The 19,591-nt window shown below is 43.7% G+C and overlaps 1 protein-coding gene across 1 annotated transcript in view; it reads left to right on the forward strand.

Moving 5' to 3' along the window:
* LOC146174151 (uncharacterized) overlaps positions 1-17,791 on the forward strand; it is a 56,550-nt gene extending 38,759 nt beyond the window's left edge. Inside the window, exons 5-6 of the mRNA XM_084584082.1 lie at positions 3,781-3,870; positions 17,478-17,791. Coding sequence (XP_084440208.1) covers positions 3,781-3,870; positions 17,478-17,623 — 236 coding nt within the window. The 3' untranslated portion in view covers positions 17,624-17,791. The remainder of the gene's footprint in view (positions 1-3,780; positions 3,871-17,477) is intronic.
* The last annotated feature ends 1,800 nt before the right edge of the window (positions 17,792-19,591 follow it).

The raw sequence follows: 19,591 nt of genomic DNA on the forward strand, positions 1-19,591 counted from the left end.
CTCGAGTCTGCTAGGTGATCGTCGCTAAAAGGAATCACCTTTGCATTCTGGTGATTTGAAGTTAACGAGTTTAAAGAAATCTTATTCTAACATTGTCCGACAGCCTTCTGAAATAAGGAATCGCATAGAATCAGTCGCACATGACACATATTCACGAGTTTGTGTCGCCTGGTGTCCCAAGAGAAGCTAATCAAGGTCAGTGTCGGCGGCTTTCAGTATGAAGTTGTAAACAATGAATAGCTTTACGGTAACGTATAATCTGCGAAAATTCGCGAATCGCGACAACCGCATTTGTAAACATACTGGATAATGTATCCTGCATCATCGACAGGTACTTTAGGTGACTTGACGAGCTTATCATGGTAAAATGTTCTGCGTAGACTGGAGTACTTTAGCAAACTATTACCACTAAGCCATAAAGCTTTATGTGGCTTTATGTGATCCACACAAGAATAAAATAAAAAGAATAAATGTGGGCGTGGCAAGATTTTGAGGCTTCGGCGATATGACCAGAAAATATCGCTTGGTACCAAGTGAGCTTGACACGCAATTGCTGCAACAAAGCATACTACGTTCGTGAGCGCTACTTTTTCGCGAAGTCATTAACATGTGGTTTTCTTCAGAAACTATCCCCAAACACTAACCAGGATTCAAAACCCTGTTTTTTATGAGCCATCCTAATGTGCGCGTAGCCCTCCCTACGGGCATACTGGGCCACATGTAATATTAAAAGCTTCCCATGTTTCCACCTTTGCCTAAATCTTCATGTCAAATAATCAAGCCCGTACAGAAAAAATGTGAACCACCCTTGCTTGCCCCATACTATGGATCACATGGATTTGTATTCAGTTGCAATTATTTGAGTGTATATATATATATATATATATATATATATATATATATATATATATATATATATATATATATATATATATATATATGTGTGTGTGTGTGAATCGGTTTGAATTATTGCTGCGAATACCTGTCCCATACACATTAGTACTTCATTGTCTTCACCTTCCGTAGTGATTTCTTTGCGCGTCAAATATGATTGCCAACATAATGCCAAAACGCACCTGAATGTGCGTTCGATGTCTTAAACATGTTATGGTATAATAAGCGCAGAGATGCATGCATAAAAAACGCTGAAAATATTTTGTTTAAGCATTTCGATCATGAGTAAATATTTTTATTGTAGCTGAATGTAAAAAAAAGAAATTCCTAATTTGCAATAACCGTTTCTGGCAATTGGGAAGCAAAATAGAACATACATAATACCCTAAATCTTCAGAAGTATTCAGAAGCAGGCTATATAGTGAAAAAGCTCTGCGCAAGCTTTAAGGGCTTGCACACGTTTGCTTTGTACTGTCAGAAATTTCGACGAGACATGAAGGGGGCACGTGCAGCCCCGTGCGAATGCCTGCATGTTACTGTCAGTATTGTGGAGCATATTTGTGACAATTGTTATATGTGTTTCTGCCAAGCTAATCGTGTTGTCATGCAGCAGATCGAACTAACCGCACTAGTAGTGCTGAACCATTGGAAAAGGCAATTTAGAGATAGTCTATCAATATCAGATAAGAGCCAAAGCCCATTGCCAAGAGAGAAATATGTGAATGTAGCATGCAAGATATGAAGGAATTTGAGAACGAAGTTTTTAGTTATGATTGCAAATTATCAATAAGATTGGCGGTTGAAAACAGGAATCTGTAGAGGGGACCTGCCCGCCGGGGTGGTGCAGTGGTAAGACGCCCGACTACTGTGCAGGAGTACCCTGGTTCGATCCCGAGCCCGGCGGCTGCGTTTTGATGGAGGCAAACCAAAGTGGCGTCCGTGTGCTGTGCGATGTCAGCACAGGTTAAAGATCCCCAGGTGGTCGAAATTCCCCCGTAGCTCTCCATTACGGCTCCTCTTTTTCTCTAACTACTTTCACTCCCACCTTCCTCCCTTCCCTTACGGCGCGGTCAGGTGTCCACAGAAACAAGTGTGGCAGATACTGCGCCTTTCCATTCCTGCGAGCCAATTATTATTATGATTAATGTTAGAGGGGACCTGTCTGTAAAAGGTTCATATATGAAGAACACAGAAGCATGCCTGAAAAATATTCAAAAGATATGACCGTTTTGTAATGAACTGATGTGAAGAAAAATAACAAAACATCTAAAAAGCTCACGAGCCTAAAATTGCGAATTCAAAACAAGAGGCAAAATCCCATGATATCTGACATTAAAGAAGGTATAACTTTCAGTTGATTTTTAACTGGTATATTTGGGTAAGATGCACTGATGATGGCAGTTAGCACGTTCGAAACAGTAACGGCTGAGAACAAAATCAATGCTCAGGTATGAATAGTAATTACTTGCGGAACTAAGCAAATAAATTGTTCTGAAAAAGTGGGATTCTATATTTTAGACAGGTATATATTGCAACCAAAGGGAGGGTGAACCGAAACTGATATGAACAGCTAAATGCAGGCGTAGGGTAAGGTGCTCCCTAATGGTTAAGTTGTTGCCTGTTCTTAAAGTGAACGCATATATATGGACAATAGCTCTCCAACACTCGTAAATAATGTAAACAGACGCTGAGAAAATAGATGAAGCCATGAAGATTTAAAATTTTTAAAAATACAACCGCAATAAAACAATGATTTAGCTGAACAAAGAATAACAAGTAATGGGAAGTATTCTTAGTAACAAAGAAGCAAAATGAGAACCGCGATAATGAAATATGAGGGTCATGCTTGCTTTACAAGAACAAAAACAGGAATGTAACGACTATACAGCAGTTGCTTGTTGCGCTGAAAACAGTGGGAAAAATTATTTCCCAACTTCATGAATTTGCTCTAGGCGGCGTAAAAGGAAACAGAATTTGGGCCCGGTCTACAAGCACTGCTACAATGCTTACTACACATAAACGATGATGCGGCTCCTGCATGCAAGCGGCATATCATGACGCATTTTGCGCGGAGCGACCACCTGTTACCAGGAGCCGCATCGGCATCCGCTTCAGCTCCGGACATTCCCACAGCAGGGGATGGGTATTGGCTTCGGCATATCGAAAGAGGCAGAAGGGTCATCGAGGTTGGGTATTCAGATCTTGAAATAGGCCACGTTCAAATCACTGCAGCTGTTTAAGGCTACCCACTCTAATCATCCGAAGTGCACCCTCCTCTGCACGGATTATATTAAGGGGCTGCTTTCCGTAGACGGAGGCGAGACCACGTGTGCGACGTTGGAGGTGCGCCTTTTTTGTTAAATGCAAGGTAGCATAATCCAGTTTCAGCAGTTTTGGCAATGACGAGCTTGGGATGGAAAGGTGGGTCGTAGAATTCGCACGGCTATAGAAACTAAAATCGCCACGCATAACGCATTAAATACAAATTGTGTGCAGAATACGTTTTGTCAGAAAGTAAATATTTTGGTAGATTTCTGCGCTGCAACTGACGCGTTTTAGTAGCTGTGTCACTTGAAGGGTACCGGTGCGTATGACAATATGTGACATGAGATGCACTGGACTAAAGTTGCTTGAGCGAATCTCCTCTTCAACAGCAAGCAGCTTCGAATAAAATGAAGATTGATGTTGTGGTAAGTGAAACCTTGTTTCTCTGCAGACTTTCAAAGGCAGTAAACTGCAGTTGTCACTAAACAGGCCTTGATACTTACATGAACGTAGATTGTGGTGAAATATGTATTGAGTTGTTTTGCGAAGCAATAGCCAAGTGATTGTTTAATATTGCCAAAGTTGAAAACCCAACAAATGAATTCTTTATCAAAATTTCAGGTAGCCTTTACACTTCTTTCAAAATCATGTATGCGAACGCACAACTTGGCTGCTTCATCTTCGTTTTTAACGACAGGGTATATGGAAGAGGTAAGTCAGTTATCTCCAAAGTTTACAGCGAAACTGATATTGTTGTTTTTTTCTACAGCAGTGAACTAGAAAAATATTATTGCTACCAAAGTCAATTTCATTCAGTTCTAAGATATATCCAAGCTACTAAACCTCTAATGTTACCCGTTTGCTTACAAGTGTTTCTTCTTTTACTTGTACGCTGTTGGGAAATCATTGCCGAATAATATTACAATTTGGCCCTTTTTTGGGAATCAGACTAGGCTTGCGTAGGATTTATAAATAGAATGGAAATAAATATTTCAACGTTTTATCATTCCGTACCTTTGTTGAAATAAGGAATAATTAGGCATGGATCATTTAGACGTACGTACCTGAGAAAAATCGTACTACTAATATGTGTATTTTAATGTATAACTCACGTTATAGCGCTCGCATTGATAAATACACAGGAAATAGTGATATGAATGACGTTTATTTGAAACTTTATAAGCAAATCTTAGGACGTCCTTAGATGTACCAAAGAAAGTATATTAGTTGCAGACTTCCTCTCGCCGGTGCAACGAAACGATTGCATTTTTCATTGCAGTTCTCCATATATCTCTGCTGTGCTTCTTTCTATCCTTCAGAAATACTTGGGTGGTCCGCATTTTAAGTTCAAAACATTTAATTGTTGATACTATCGGCGTCCGTCCGGTCACAATGTACCTCGTAATCAAATGACATCATGATGACATCATAAAAACTCTCTCTCCCCTGCAACTTGAACCCCCACCCCTCGTATCACCAGGCGAGCTCTTTAATCAACTACGCCACGCCCGGAAAGGTGAAAAGCATATCGTACTTGTACTTCTCTACCGTGAGGATTATAGTAGCGATGACAATGGCGATGCAATTAGTGGTAATGACAAAGATTGAGTAGATATGATAATCATGGCGCATTAGTTGCAAATGATAATGAGATCAAACGAGATTCACCTTGTGCAGCAGCGAATCTCAGTATTTTGCATTTCTGCAGGGTAGAATCAACAGGGCCATCAAAAGTCTTGTGTACATAACTAACCTCTTATGAGCACAAAACAAGAAATAAATATTAGACAAAAGCTGTTGAGTGCTGGGATGGCATGTATATTTACAGCACAATGATTTTGTAAAACATTTTGCTATTCGCGTAATTTCGGGGCTATCCGAAAGCAACACTTTTCTTATTGTTAAACGTTGTTACGTGCTCAGTGCGTAAAGGGAGTGTTCATTTGTCGTCTAAAGCGCTACGAGTCCCCCGAGGAACACCAGCACACGCCACTGTGGCTTCTGTTTTCTTCTTCTCCCCAGCCTCTTCTTTCTTTCCTGACGCCCCGAAGCACGTGACACTTTCCCCCTCGCCGCCGATGCCTCAGGGCAAGCAGTTTAAGGAAGGTGCAGGGGATAGAACCTTTTTAGAGGAGTCACATGCACCACCTGGGTTCGGCGTGAGCATCGGCCACTTTCGGTGCGGCGCTCGAAATCAAAGCGACAAAAGGGCCGCTATAGCAAAACAGCAGCTTCTGGGCTAAACCACGCTTGCGCTGCGGTGTTCACAGCAACACTAAATCACCAGGCACACAAGATACATGTGGGCCTCGGTTCTCATAACGCTCCTTCGAACGTTCCTGCGAGTCCAGAATGCAGAGGCGGGCAACGCGGCGAGCTTCTTCGGCTCAACGTAAAGTTGTGGCGATAGAAGGCTCGTTGTGGAGGGAGAAAGGATGGATGGTATCAAGGCAGCTGCGGGTAACCCGAGTTCACAGGAGGTAAAGCGGACTGTAGCCAATTGTCTCATGCTGTACAGTGTTATACGCGTATGTAATGAAAGGAAAGATGTCATCCCTGTTCTTCAGAGTGCGGTTTGGTCCGTTCAACAGGTCCATTCATTTGTGGGTGATACGGCGTTGTATGACGGTAATCGCAGGTGCATAGATGAAGGAGTTCTTCGATAACTTCAGCTGCAAATTCGCGCCCACGCTCACTGATCAGAACTCGAGGAGGGCCATGGCGCAGGACGAGAAATCTCAAAAGAAATAGGGATACTTCGAAAGCAGTGACTCAGGGTATTGCGGCAGTTTCTGAATATCGAGTGAGATGGTCAACACATACCAATATCCGGTGGTTACCGTTCGAATATCGCGGAAAAGGACAAAAAAGGTCGATGCCCACCTGATCCAAAGGTGCAGTCGGAGGCGCAATAGGGTGCAGCGGTCCCGGTGGACGGGATTTAGGGAGCTTGTACTGCTGGCACTTGACAAATCTGGCTACATAGCACTGAATGGCTTGACACATTTTCGGTCAGTAAAGGCGTTCTTTTGTGTTATGAAGGGTCCGGGCGACACCCAACTGGCCCGACGTGGTATCGTCGTGGATCATTTCAAGAACGGGAATGCGGAGGTTATCCGGCACGACGAGAAGAAAGCGTGCATCTCCGGGGTTTAAATTCTTCTTGCAAAGCAGGCAGGCGCGACCGCAGAAACACGCATCTCTTGAATCATGAGCGGCCGAGAATAGCGGTGCCAAAGTCTGATTGTTGCTTTGTTCTGTCTAGAAAAGTTCAGGGTCAGTAAACGTTGCCGAGATAGGCGCCAAGTAGTCATTAAATTTGTCATCATCACTAACATTTGACGAAAGCAGCAAGCTTGACAGACAGTCAGTGTCAGCATGTTGATGGCCGCTTTTGTATTCCACAGTGAAGTTAAACTCTTGCAACCGCAATTCCCATTGAGCGAGCCGGCCGCAAAGATCACGAAGATTTACGAGCCAACAGAGCGAATGGTGGTCAGTGACGATAGTAAACACATTGCCATATAGGTAGGAACAAAATGGTTTCACCGCAAAAACCATGGCGAGACACTCGTATTCAGTAACGGTGTAGTTACGCTCCGCCTTGCTCAACGAACTACTAGCTTAAACTATCACGTACTGATCGGTGCCATGACGCTGGATGAGCACACGCCAATGCCCACGCCACTAGCGTCGGCGTTAACTTCAGTGGGGCAGATGGGCAGAAGTGACGTAGGGCAGGTCCTGATGTCAGAAGGAATTTGAGGCGGCGGAAGGCAGAGTCGCAGTCAGTAGTTCAATTGAACGGCACATCAATTGAAAGGCACGTGAGCGGGTATGCGATGTCAGCGAATCTGGGTACAAAAAGGTGAAAATAGGAACGGTGTCCAAAGAAGCTGGTTACAGCCGCAATCTTCTCATGATCTGGCCGAACACCATCCTTATCGACCAAGTGACCAAGAACAATTGTTTGGCGTCCGCCAAAGTGGCACTTCCTAGAGTTGAGGACGAGGCCTGCTCTCTCAAGCAATTAAGAACGATGGCGAGTCGGCTATAGTGTTCCTGAAAGGTCTTGCGAAGATCACAACGTCGTCCAAATAGCAGAATCATATTTTCCACTTCAGTCCGCGCAGAATGGTTTCTATATGGTTTTTATATAGGTACGCTGAATGGGTATCTAAATACTTACCAAAATATTTCAGTCTTCTTTTACTAGCGGATGCTTCCCAACTGACTGGAAGCGAGCAAAGGTTATACCAGTCCATAAAAGAAGAAATAATTCTGTTAGCAATCATCGCCCAATCTCGCTCACTAGTACAGTTTCGAAGTTGCTTGAACATATATCTAAACACCTGCTCAACTACCTCGACCAGCATGATATCCTTTATTATCGCCATCATGGCTTCCGAAAGGGACTGTCCACAACTACCCAACTGATAGAAATAGTTCATGACCTCGCAGAAGCAATAAATTCACGTGGTCAAACAGACATTATATACCTTGACTTTGCGAAAGCATTTGATAAAGTTTCACACTTAAAATTGTTATATAAGGTTAATGCGGTCTTTAAAAATCAAACACTCACACAGTTGTTTTCCGCGTATATATCTTATCGTGAACAGTATGTATTTGTTAGAAGTTGTGAATCTAGCACTCTTCCTGTTGCTTCTGGTGTGCCGCAGGGTACCGTTTTAGGCCCACTCCTCTTTTTCATCTTCATTAATGATTTGCAAAGTAGCATTGATGTTCCAATAAGACTTTGCTGACGACTGCGTGTTGTACAGTAGCGTAAATACGATTGATGATCAGATTAAATTAAATTTAAACCTAGAAATAATAGTCAATTGGTGTAACGACTGGCAGATGGAGTTAAACTTAAAAAAGTCTGAGTTCATGTCAGTAAATAGGAAAAAGAATGTTTTTAATTTCAATTATCAAATAAATGGTTACATGCTTGAAAAAGCTGATCAGTATAAATACCTAGACTTAACTTTTACATCAGACCTACGATGGAATACCCACATTTAAAATGTCATCTCCAAAGCTTTTAAAACACTATGGTACCTGCGGCGCACAATGCACAGTGCTACCCCGGATGTAAAGTGCCTGGCTTACAAAACCCTAGTCAGACCAATTATTGAATATGCCAAAGTAGTATAGGACCCTCACACAGCAACTAACATTCACAAGCTAGATAGGATTCAGCGGCTCGCTGCAAGATTTATATATAATAAATACCGCCGTAACCATTCTTCAACAGACCTCTGCCAACAAGCCCAACTACCAATGTTAGAAAGCAGAATCGGATATGAAAGACTAAAAACTCTTTACCTCATTATCAATAATTATCTAAAAATTAATAAATCAGACTACTTTAAGATCAAAAATAATGAGACATCAAGGCATCGTCATAGTAGGTTCATTCCATTGCCGGCTATAAAAAATAATTGTTTCAAGTTTAGTTATTTCCAGCGAACTTGTAAGGACTGGAACTCTCTTTCAGATTCTGCTGTTCGATCATCATCATTATCTGAGTTTGTACGCCATTTAGAAAATTTCATCTATGGCACTACCACAGGGTGATGAGGTTCTATTGCTGTTGTGTAGGATGGCTGTTGTTCCAATTTCTGTGTAATTCATTTTTGTTTTGTTTGTGTGTATATTCAGAGACAATTTTTGATTGACTATTGATTTTCATCGTGTTCTATATTGCTCAATTTTCGTTTTGTATTTTCCACTCCTGTTACAACCCCTTATGGTGGCTGACAGTATTAATAAATGAAATGAATCGTTCGAACGTGGCAGGCGCATTGCACAATCCAACGGGCATTACGTTAAACTTAAAGGATCATCGGGTGTCGCAAATGCCGTCTTTTTCTTTTCGAAAGATTTGCCACAAGGCATAAGTTAAGAAAGGGGAAATGGGATGCAGGAGATGGAAAGTTATAAGAAGGAGGGAAGTCCAGTTGAACTTAGGTATTCGGAGAGGTTGGCGGTGTAGTGATTGTCCATTGTCCACTTCTCGTAATCACAATCGCGATTCCACCGCAGGCCCACCTTCATGAGAATCCGTTGTCTAATCGAAGTCGTTGCTGGACACGTTAACAAGTGACGCACATCACAGATCTCAGGTGCTGTGTCACAGTGAGTGCGCCTGTCAGTCACTTGCAGATCTTTATCACGCTAACGATGTCGTACAGATGCCGTCTTTTCTTTGTCGCTTGAGTTCATTGTTATCTGCCAGTACCCCCATTTCAAGTCTACCCAGGATAAGTATGATGCCGAATGAAGAAAGTCGATTGCATCATCAATACGTGGAAGCGGATATACATCTTTTTTGGTGATGGCGTTAAGGCGACGATAGTGTACAGAGAAACGCCATGTGCTGTCTTTATATTTAACGAGAATAACTGGAGCCGCCCAAGGACTTGAAGATTCCTGGATAATGCAAAGTTCGAGCATGTCATGAACTTGTTCGTCAATAAGCTGACGTTCGGTCGGAGACACACGATAAAGCTTCTGTCTGATCGGGCGAGGGATTCCAGTATTAATCGAATGATGGATGCGAAAATTTGGAATCGGTGGCTGATGATCTCTGGCCAAGTCGGAAACCGAACCATGCTTGGAAAGCAGGTCAGTCAAAATTCGACGCTCCCGTGTTCCCAAAGAGGTGTTTATCATTGCCTTGGTTCGAGACTCTGCAAAGTGGGATGTTTTTTCTTCAGGAGCATGGTTACTTATTGCCGCCACGTAATTGAACACACTTTTCTCGTGATGAGCGAGCCTCATGCCACGAAGCAACACGGCTGGCTCGTCTGAATAGTTTACAGTCCATAGTAAGCTGTAGCTTCTGGTACCTGAAGCTATGCAACGAGGCACCAAGACACTCTTCGTTGCACAGACCAGTGTTGTAGGTTCCACTACGGCGTCGGAATTCTCACACAAATTCATAGATGAAATAACTTGAATGAATTCTCCAAACATCGCAGGTAAAACTGTATCTAGAGACACAAAAAAATGCTTCTAAATCGAGCGGCGAGGTTTCTACAAGGGCCGACATCAACGCAGCATTAAGCGAGATCTGCGCACTACGGCAGTCTAACGTTGCACCACATTGTTGCAAAAAGTCTATACCTAAAATTACTTCATGCATAGAACGAGGCAACACTGTGAATTTGGTTCGAAACGCTTGGCCACCAATCACAACTTTCGCATAGCACACACCCAAAGTCACCAAGGCTTCACCGCCAACACCAGGGAATACTACAGCTTGATTCACGCTAAATATCACTTTATGTTCAATAAAACGGAGAGTTGAACTAGCTGGTACATTTGCAGTGCAGGTGTTGTCTGCTTCCTTGTCGTTCGTCTCCACACTGGTATTTTTAATTACTTGATGTCCTAATCGATTTTTGAATGCTAAACTCATAACAGAGACTGTTGCTTCAGTGTCAATTTGTGCCATGGTGTGGATGCCGTCAGTGGATACTTCGAGTTTACTCTTTAACAGAAACACAGGCAGAGGTATTGTGAACGTTGATTTTCCGGCGACCTCACCCCCACCGTCCGCGCCTTCTAGTTTCCCGAAGGGGTAGAACGGCGCCAAGGAGACGGTGAACGTGGCTGTGTTTGGATTGGCGGCATCAAGCTGCGGCCCGAAGCAGGCGATCCGCTTCGCATCTGTGCCGGGCGGTATGAATCCAGAGTCGGTGTTGGATAAAATTCAGTGTCGAAATGATCAGAAACGTTAGGCAGCGGGCGATGACCTTGAGGAAGCAGACCCCGCCGACGGCAATACCGGGAGATGTGTCCGGTCATGCCACAGCTATAACACACACGTTGCTGGCGCCACCGGTTCGAGTAAATGCGGGCGCAAACTCGTTCTGGTTGGCGGTAGTAATCGGGACGGCGTTGCTCACAAACCGCCTGGCGCGTGTAGGTGGCTTTTCGGCCCATCTGTGGCTGAGAAGTGCTTAAATCGTTATGCTCTCTGCACTCGCCAAGGCGTTACGCATTTAAAGCCGGAGTCCAGGAAGTTGATGGGGTCGCGGATTATGCTTGCAGCGCGCAACCGTCGTACTGGTGTACGTCCCGGCACGAAGAATCTTTATTATACAGCAATTCTTCCAGCACAATCCGACGTATCAGGTCAACCATGGACTCTGGAGCACTGACATCAGGCTCGCAACAGATGCGACGTTGGCCAGCCGCCCAAATTTAGGAGTGATGAGGCACAACTTCAAGGTTTCGAAAGAGCGGCAATGCCTGATGAAGTCAGCTGTGGGGTTCAAATTGTCTTTGCTGATACGAACATTATAGAAATTCCCAGCGATACCTTTGAACAAGTGCCCCACTTTATATTCCTTGGACATTTGATGGTTTACAATCTCGCACAATTTCACAATATCGTCGATATATACGGTGCTTGTCTCGCCAGGCACCTGGGCCCGCTGCATCAACGCAACGTTTGCTCTGCGCGTTTCTTCGCGGATCCGTCGCCAAAGCACTCCTTTATCTCTTCTGTGAAACAATCCCAGCTGGTGAGTTTTCATGATTATCAAACTAAACTAGGGCAGTGCCTTCGAAGAAGAACACTACGTTCGCTAGTTTCACGTTCGCATCCCAATGATTGTACCGGCTCTCCCGTTCGTAGATGATTAGCCACTCGTCGACGTCCTCGTCAGATTTTCCACCAAATATGCGCGGCTGGCGGTAGCGCTGCCAGTTGCTCACCGCAGCTGTTGCTCGATTAGCGTCACTATCTTGAGCCATGTTAGATGGTAGGGGTGGCAAACCAGCGAGTCGGCGGCTTCGTCGAAGACAACGGGGATCCGTGTTGATCTACCTCGCATCTCCACCACAACTGTTACGTACTCAGCACGTAACGGGTGCATATTTGTCATCTAAAGCGCTGAGAGTCCCCCAAGGAACACCAGCACACACCACTGTGGCTTCTGTTTTCTTCTTTTTCTCGCCAGCCTCTTCTTCCTTTCCTGACGCCCCGAAGCACGTGACAATATATCAAACTTGCGGTGCTCATCAATAGTGTTAAATGAAAAAGCATCCTGCTATCGTACACTGCCATCACTGCAGAAAACAAAACATACTAATCTACTTAATCCACAGGGTGGCGAACGTGCAATAAAAACCTATCTTTAAAAAAATTTACAAAGTCTGTTCATAGAGCATTAGCTTTACAGCGATCGTTTGCGAATTTCGCGTTATTCCTGAAACGAGTACCTTAACCGTTCCACATATAGGCCGAGGTAATCGTGCGCCGCTTGTTGGTTTACCTCGCGCTACGCTGCTAACACCTTGGCCTTCATCCTCGTGGCGAGGCACGAGAGCACTATGCTCTCACTACAGCTGATTATGCCTCGTGTAGGAGAGCAAGGTACTTTCACCTTGTGAGCTAAACATCGTCGTCGGCATGAAGTTCTAAATGCAAAATTTTGTACATTCAACAACATCGTCTTCATAAAATGCAATACGCAACGTTACTTATTTATCCGAGTAAAATACGCCAAACAAATATTTCAACCTCGCTAGAGATGGGCACCTCAGCTGTCTCAGGCAGGCTGCCGAGGCTGTCGAATAACGAGAAACCAGACTAGATCATTGTCAAAACTAACAAGCACAAAAGAGAGCCTATTTAATTATTGTGCTGAGTTTGCCACACGGCATAAAAGGTGGTGGTAGAGTCACAAAAACGTGTGGAGTGCAGCCATGTACAAGTCACACAAACTGTGTGCATAAATGTTGCTTGTTATCCATAATTGGAAAGTCCAGATTTTTGTCGAATGGCCATGCGCATATGCGAAGTTCCTGGGCATGCCCATATTAGATGCCGGACGGTGGTGTCGCAAGCGGGTTCTTCGCAGTGTGGGCATTTGTCGGGAATTGAAATTATAGGACTTTGCCAGTGCTGTCGAACGGCGGGTGTAAGGGCCACTCCGACCCTCAGCAGTCTCAGAGATACCTCCTTCACCCTTGTTACATTTTGGGGAAGGGGTGCGCACACGGGGGAATCAGAGCACGTGTACGCTGCCTGAGAGATGCCAATGACGTCAAATGGGTCAGAAGTGGATCCGGTGACAAGGAATCATGAATAGGTTGCGACACGTCTGCTGCATGGGGAAGCACGTCTGCTGCAATAGTGCAATGCAAATTGTGTTGTCTTGAACCCAGTGAATGATTATATTCACTGGGTAACGGTGACAAGCAGCATTTATAGTCTTTGCGACCTTAAGAGTGTCATGCACTTTATTAAAATGCTTTAGGGCTTCTTTGGAGTGAGTAATTATGTGTACTTGTTTAAACGTAGGGTCAGCAGGTAACACTTCTATGGCGTTCAAGATAGCTTGCAGTTCGAAGGCATGAGTTGATTTGGTAGCGGTAAGGTAAGTTCGAGTGGAGTTCAGGTGACGGTGGATTGAGCTTATGAAAGCAACTGAACAACCTATTAGGGTACGGCTGTATCAGTGTAAATAATACAGTCATCAGGTGATGCGCAAGAAGCGCTTGGAAATGATGAGAACAGCGACTTCTTGTTGAATAGAGGTTTATTAGAAGGTGGTAGTAGTCCCATGGAGGTGGCTGGTTTTCTAATTCAGGACGAAGGGAAGCTTTCCTTGCTCTTTGTGTCTGTCTTTGGGCAGTTAATTCTGCCAGCGAGTTAAGGTGTGCGTACTCCTGCAGAAGACGAATAGGCGTTGATCGAGGCAGTCAAGTAATTACTCGCATGGCTTCATGGTTGAGCGCCTCTAGTATGAACCATTGCCGTTTTGTCGTTTTCTAAAACTGTGCCTGGTATAGAAGCCGCGGTTGAAAGACAGCACGAACACGTCGGCGAGCGGTATCTGATCGGGCACCACCAGAACGATTTGCTATTCTTCGAATTAGTCCAATTGTGTTTATGGCACTTTTGCGCATATATGATAACCAAACTATCAATCCATCAAAGTGATCTTTATTTTTATGAAATGAAGTACATAAAGAATATGTGGACCGATAGCCGCGGGGCTAGTAGTCGGTCCAGTACAGAATAAACTTAATCAGGCAGCCGTAATGAGCGCATACAAACACACACTTAAAAAAAAAGACAAAAACAGACAAACAAAAAGAATCAACACCCACTGAGGACAATACATTTCAGCAAACAATTCATAGGCAATTAATACGAAACGCAAGCGCACAAAAAAATTGGGGGGGGGGGAGGGCGGGAAGGGGATCATAACTCTTCTTGGCTATTAATAAAGAACATTTTACAACTCATTTTAAAGTTTCACATTAATCAGCAACGTGTTCCAATGTTTTGCTCCAGAAAATTGCACTAAACGTTCTTCGTATACATTGTGGCATGCCTTTTCCTGAAGAATGTACATGCAGGCCCAACACCCTGGTATATTCAATTCCAGGGAGGGGGTATTGGGTCAATTTTCAACGCTAATGGAGTGGCTTTGAAAGCTCTGCGGCCGGGATAATTGCCTACATGGTTATAGCACGTTTTGGGAAGGTTGAGGGATAGGCCTGTGTTAGCGAGAAATCCTTAGAGGAGATTTATGGCATTTTGCAGGGAGTCTTGCTGTATCTGGACTGCGCGAGGACCACATAGTAATGTCATCTGCATAGACTGGCACTTCAATATTAGGAAGTAAGGAAAGTGCATGTATGAGAGGAATAAATGCAAAATTAAATAAAGTTGGGGCTAAAACTGAGCCTTGCGGAACTCCACGATTAGAAATAAAATGACCTGTTGGTTTTCCATTGACACAGATAGCAAACGTTCGGTGGGAGAGGAATGCGTGAATTGCACGATAAAGCTCTAAGGGCATTTCAAGTGATGCCGTAGTATTTAAGATCGCTGTGTGAAGGATGTTGTCGTAGGCTTTCGTGATATCCGTTACTACGACTGTGCGGACGAAACGGCTTTGAGATAAACAATATATTACTTCATTGGCAAAAGGCTGAAGACCCTCTTCAGATCCGTACCCAGGCCGAAAGCCAATCTGTGAAGACGAATATTTGTGATGATGGTCAAGCCACCAGGATATTTTAGTGGCAAGTAGCTTTTCGTACAGCCTGCAGATAGATGGGATAAGAGAAATCGGGCGTAGAGCACCAAAAGTTGTGGGTGGTTTTCCGGGCTTTGGTATGGGAACTACTATAGAATGATTCCAACTTGGTCACATTTCACGGAAATCCAGATTTCATTAAAACTTCTGAGAAGTGAGGTGAATGATTCACCTTCTAGATTGCGTTAGAGTGTATAAGGCACACCATCATGACCGTGTGTGGTGTTTGGACGGATTTCTTCAATCGCAGCGATCAGCTCAGCCTTGATGAAAGGGCTAGTGATCTTATTTTCTGGTAGAGGGTTGGCGAGTCTGAGTGAAACCGGTGCAGGTTGGCAGTCATAATTGGGGAAGAACTGAGCAGCTGCTTGCTTGGAAAATTCTTGCTGTGAAAGGCGCAGGGCTATTCGAGTACTCTCGGAGTAGTCTTTAACTGAGTCTTTTCATTCCATAGAATGAAACACATGCAATAGGTGGTGGTTTCCGATCGGAGCGCTTATGTGAGAACACGAGTCTGTCCAACGTTTGTGTAGTAAGTGCTTAGAATACCGACGGGCCTCAGCGGTTAGTTTATGTTCTGCTATGGTAATATTATTCGACGGATGCTGACTGACGTATACGTCCATTTGCTTGCGCCATACCCAGACGTTAAGGAGGTGAAGGTCAGGATTTAGTTGGTCTTCGTTGATAGTTGAAGACAAAGTGTGCTGATTTAGAACTTGCATGAAAGTAGAAAGTGCCGAATAAGGAGTTATTGAGATACATGGAGTACGTAGAGTATCCCAAGAAGTAACGTGAATGTTTCGGCGAATTTTGCCCAGTGTGCTTGAGGTAAGATAGAAGAGAATGGAGGAGTGGTCACTGCCCCAGGTGTCTGGTTCGCAAATCCAGCGAGTATTCCCAGTGCCCAGCCCCCACGTAAAATCCGGAGTCGACGCCGGTGCATCAGGGCGGGTACATTGTGAAAAACTGTTGAGAAGTGTTAACGACTGGGCAAAAAATGTGTCTTAACGTTGACGTCCAGGTTTAGAGCCTTGTATAATATCCCCAGGCTGTGTGCAGTCCATTGCAATATTGCAATCTCCTCCAACGAGTATGGGTACACCTGGGTATGAGGTGCGCAGATATGTGAGCCATCCAAAGATGCGCACAGTAGATATCGATCGTGCGTAAAATGATGCCACTGAAACTAGAGTATGCTGGGGCTTAGGGTCACTTGTTGACGGGTATTGCACCACCGAGATAGGTCTATAGGAAAATGAGAAGTCTTTGAATGAATATATTGCCGCTTTACCGGGAGGAAGACTACTGCGGTGGTCGGGTATCAAGAGGCAATGATATATGCAGTAACCAGATAGAGGTGGAATAGCGTAAAAGCACTTGTAAAAGGAAAGCCCAGGCCCTAAATTTTCCTTCCTGAATATGGAGCTTCAATTCAAGGAGTTGATTAGTGAGATCCCTACAATTCCATTGCATTACAAGGGATCTATGTTTAGTGGCCATTATTTTGCAGAACAGATGCTATCATCTGAGGCAATTGCTGCAGCAGCGTAATCAGGGATGTCATTGAAGTTGTAGCTGCAGATTTCTCAGGTTAGGCATATTTTGAATCTAAATGACTGTACTCATTAGAACAATGATGTACTTGACATGTAGGCTCAATAGGCGATTGATGCGAACGTTGCAGTAAGATTAACCGACGTTTGCACAAGTGATCAAGCTGCTGCCAAACTTTCGCAATCCCTTCATCTTTGACAGAAATATCGTTAGGCATAAAGGAACTGTTTGGTGGAAATTCATCTTTTGTTTGACGAAGAGTACAGAAACTATGCTTCGAAACAGACGCATAAGATGGGCGGATTTTCAACAAGTGAAAATTGGCATTGTGATGGGTGCGTATGGAGGGGTCATCGCGGAGCTTTCTGGAGCTCACAGGATCCTTAGGCAGCTTTAACAACTGACATTATAGACGGCGAAGTGACGACAGCTCAAAAACGAACAAAAATTGCCAATCAGTACAGACAGGGCCGATGGCCCAATTTCATCTTCATCGTCGTTCCTGAGCACAACAGAAAGGGTGGATGGAAGCAGCAGCAGTAACTTCGGCTCTTTTGCGACAGATAACGCTCGTGAAACATGATTTACGGATAGTTAAGCATCTACACTTTTGCCAAACTCGTATTTTGCAGTCGAACGTTATCCGGCAAAACTACTTATCCAAATTCCTGTTTCTTTTTCGTGCAGCGTGCCGCCTTGTTCGGACTTTACGTACAGCAGGGCAAGGAATTCCACGTTCCTGCTGGAGCGTTTACAAGAACAATTGCCCGGAGGAAGATATGCTAATCTTCGAGCCCCAGTGCCGACTGTTGATATCAAGTGTTCCAGTGTAGAAAGTCCGGTGCATGTTGAAGGCACGTGAAAAAAATAACAATAAATTGATTTTCTTATTTTTCGTTTCATAGCCCATAGATAAGGCAGAGCATCAAGATAAATATGCATGTATGTATGATCCAATGATATAATTTTTAAGGGACTCGGTATTTATGCACATGGAAAAAGTACAAGAAGATTCATGTTTTGCTTATCAGCCCCATGTGTCTTCCATGACCTTTACTTAAAGCTTGAATGTAATTTGATGAAAGCCTAAAGTGATCCTACATTTTCGCATTGCTCTCTGGCTTGCATACCATATGCTACCTATTTGTTCATATAGTCTATACAGAAAACCTGATATTGTTCGACTCTTTTTTGAACGCTCAATAGGGCAGGTACTTTTTTAAATGGCGTACAGCCCTGATTCTTACACAGCAACGCTTAATAAGTTTTAGGCTCCTGTAAGAGCAAAGGTGAACAGTTGATTTTTGCTTTTAAACTGTCATGAAGGGAGCTGGGGCAATTATGTGTAATCATATTTAATTATGCTCTAAATAGGTAAAACATTTTGCAGAACTGCTGCAAATAAATGATGGCAGCGTTTGGGCGAGTTGGTTAGGCATGTTAAACCTGTAAAACGCATAAAAAACACATGGACAACAGCAAAAGAGAGACACACGAGCGCTTACTTCCAACTGATTTTAATTTCATGCGAGAAGCAGAATATATGTACACTTGAGATCACATGCGCATGCGAAGGAAAAAACTCAAACAGGAAAAATATCTGGCTGCACATGTAAAAGATGAAAGATATGCAATCTCTTTCTCAGGCAACAAACTCGACGCACCACTTACACAACCATCGCCAGTTCGTGCTATCTCACTTGCCTCAACAATTTCGCGTGTTGTTTTACACTTGCTTTTATAAAGAACTTCACATTGAGGAAAGAGAGGACGACAGATCTTCTTGCTTTTGCACTTGCTCAAATGCTCAAATGAATGCTCAAATGCCCACCTTTTTTGTTGTCCACAGCGTAATTATGTTCACCTAATCTCTCATTTAGGCATCTACCAGTTTGGGTTATGTAATATTTACCGCAAGTCAATGGCACCTAGTACACAACCCCTTCTGCGCATTTTACAAATGGCTTTTGGTGCTTGATCTTGCAACCTGACTTCATCCTGCTCTCTGACGTGCTCTGCTTACTTAGCGCACTCAGCTTACGTGGGGCAGAGAACAAAACATTTACATTCACTCGGTTACCAATTTTCCTTAGGTTGTGTGACAACCTGTGCTTATAGGGTATGACTGCAAACTTTCTTTTATCTTTTGTCTTATCCGACTCTAGCTGTGAGTTAGCTTTCCTTTTGTTTGTTTTAACAAGTCCTTCTGCAATAGACACCAGCATGTGCAATGGGTAGCCAGCGTCTTGCAACTTTCTTGACTGTGAAAAGATGCTTTCTTCAACAGAATGTGGGCATGACTTTTTCAAACAGTTTACGAAACCTAAACTAACTGTGTTACGTTTAATGAGTTTTGAGTGCGCGGAGCTGGAAGCTAAAGGCACTTTTCCATCCCTTTAAGATCATACTTGCTGGATTCATCATCCCAGGGATGGAAAAGCGCCTTTACCTTTCCGCTCGGCGCACTCAAAACTCATTAAACGTAACATAGCTCGTAACCTAAGAAAAATTGGTAACCGAGTGAATGTAAATGTTTTGTTCTCTGCCCCACGTAAGCTGAGTGCGCTAAGTAAGCAGAGCGCGTCAGAGAACAGGATGAAGTCAGGTTGCATGATCAAGCACCAAAAGCCATTTGTAAAATGCAAAGAAGGGGTTGTGTACAAGGTGCCATTGACTTGCGGTAAATATTACATAGGCCAAACTGGTAGATGCTTTAATGAGAGATTAGGTGAACATAATTACGCTGTGGACAACAAAAAAGGTGGGCATCTGAGCATTCATTGCCTCAAGTGCAAAAGCAA

This window comes from Amblyomma maculatum, chromosome 11, assembly GCF_055883805.1.
Source record: "Amblyomma maculatum isolate TAMU_Amacu chromosome 11, ASM5588380v1, whole genome shotgun sequence".
NCBI lineage: Eukaryota > Metazoa > Arthropoda > Arachnida > Ixodida > Ixodidae > Amblyomma > Amblyomma maculatum.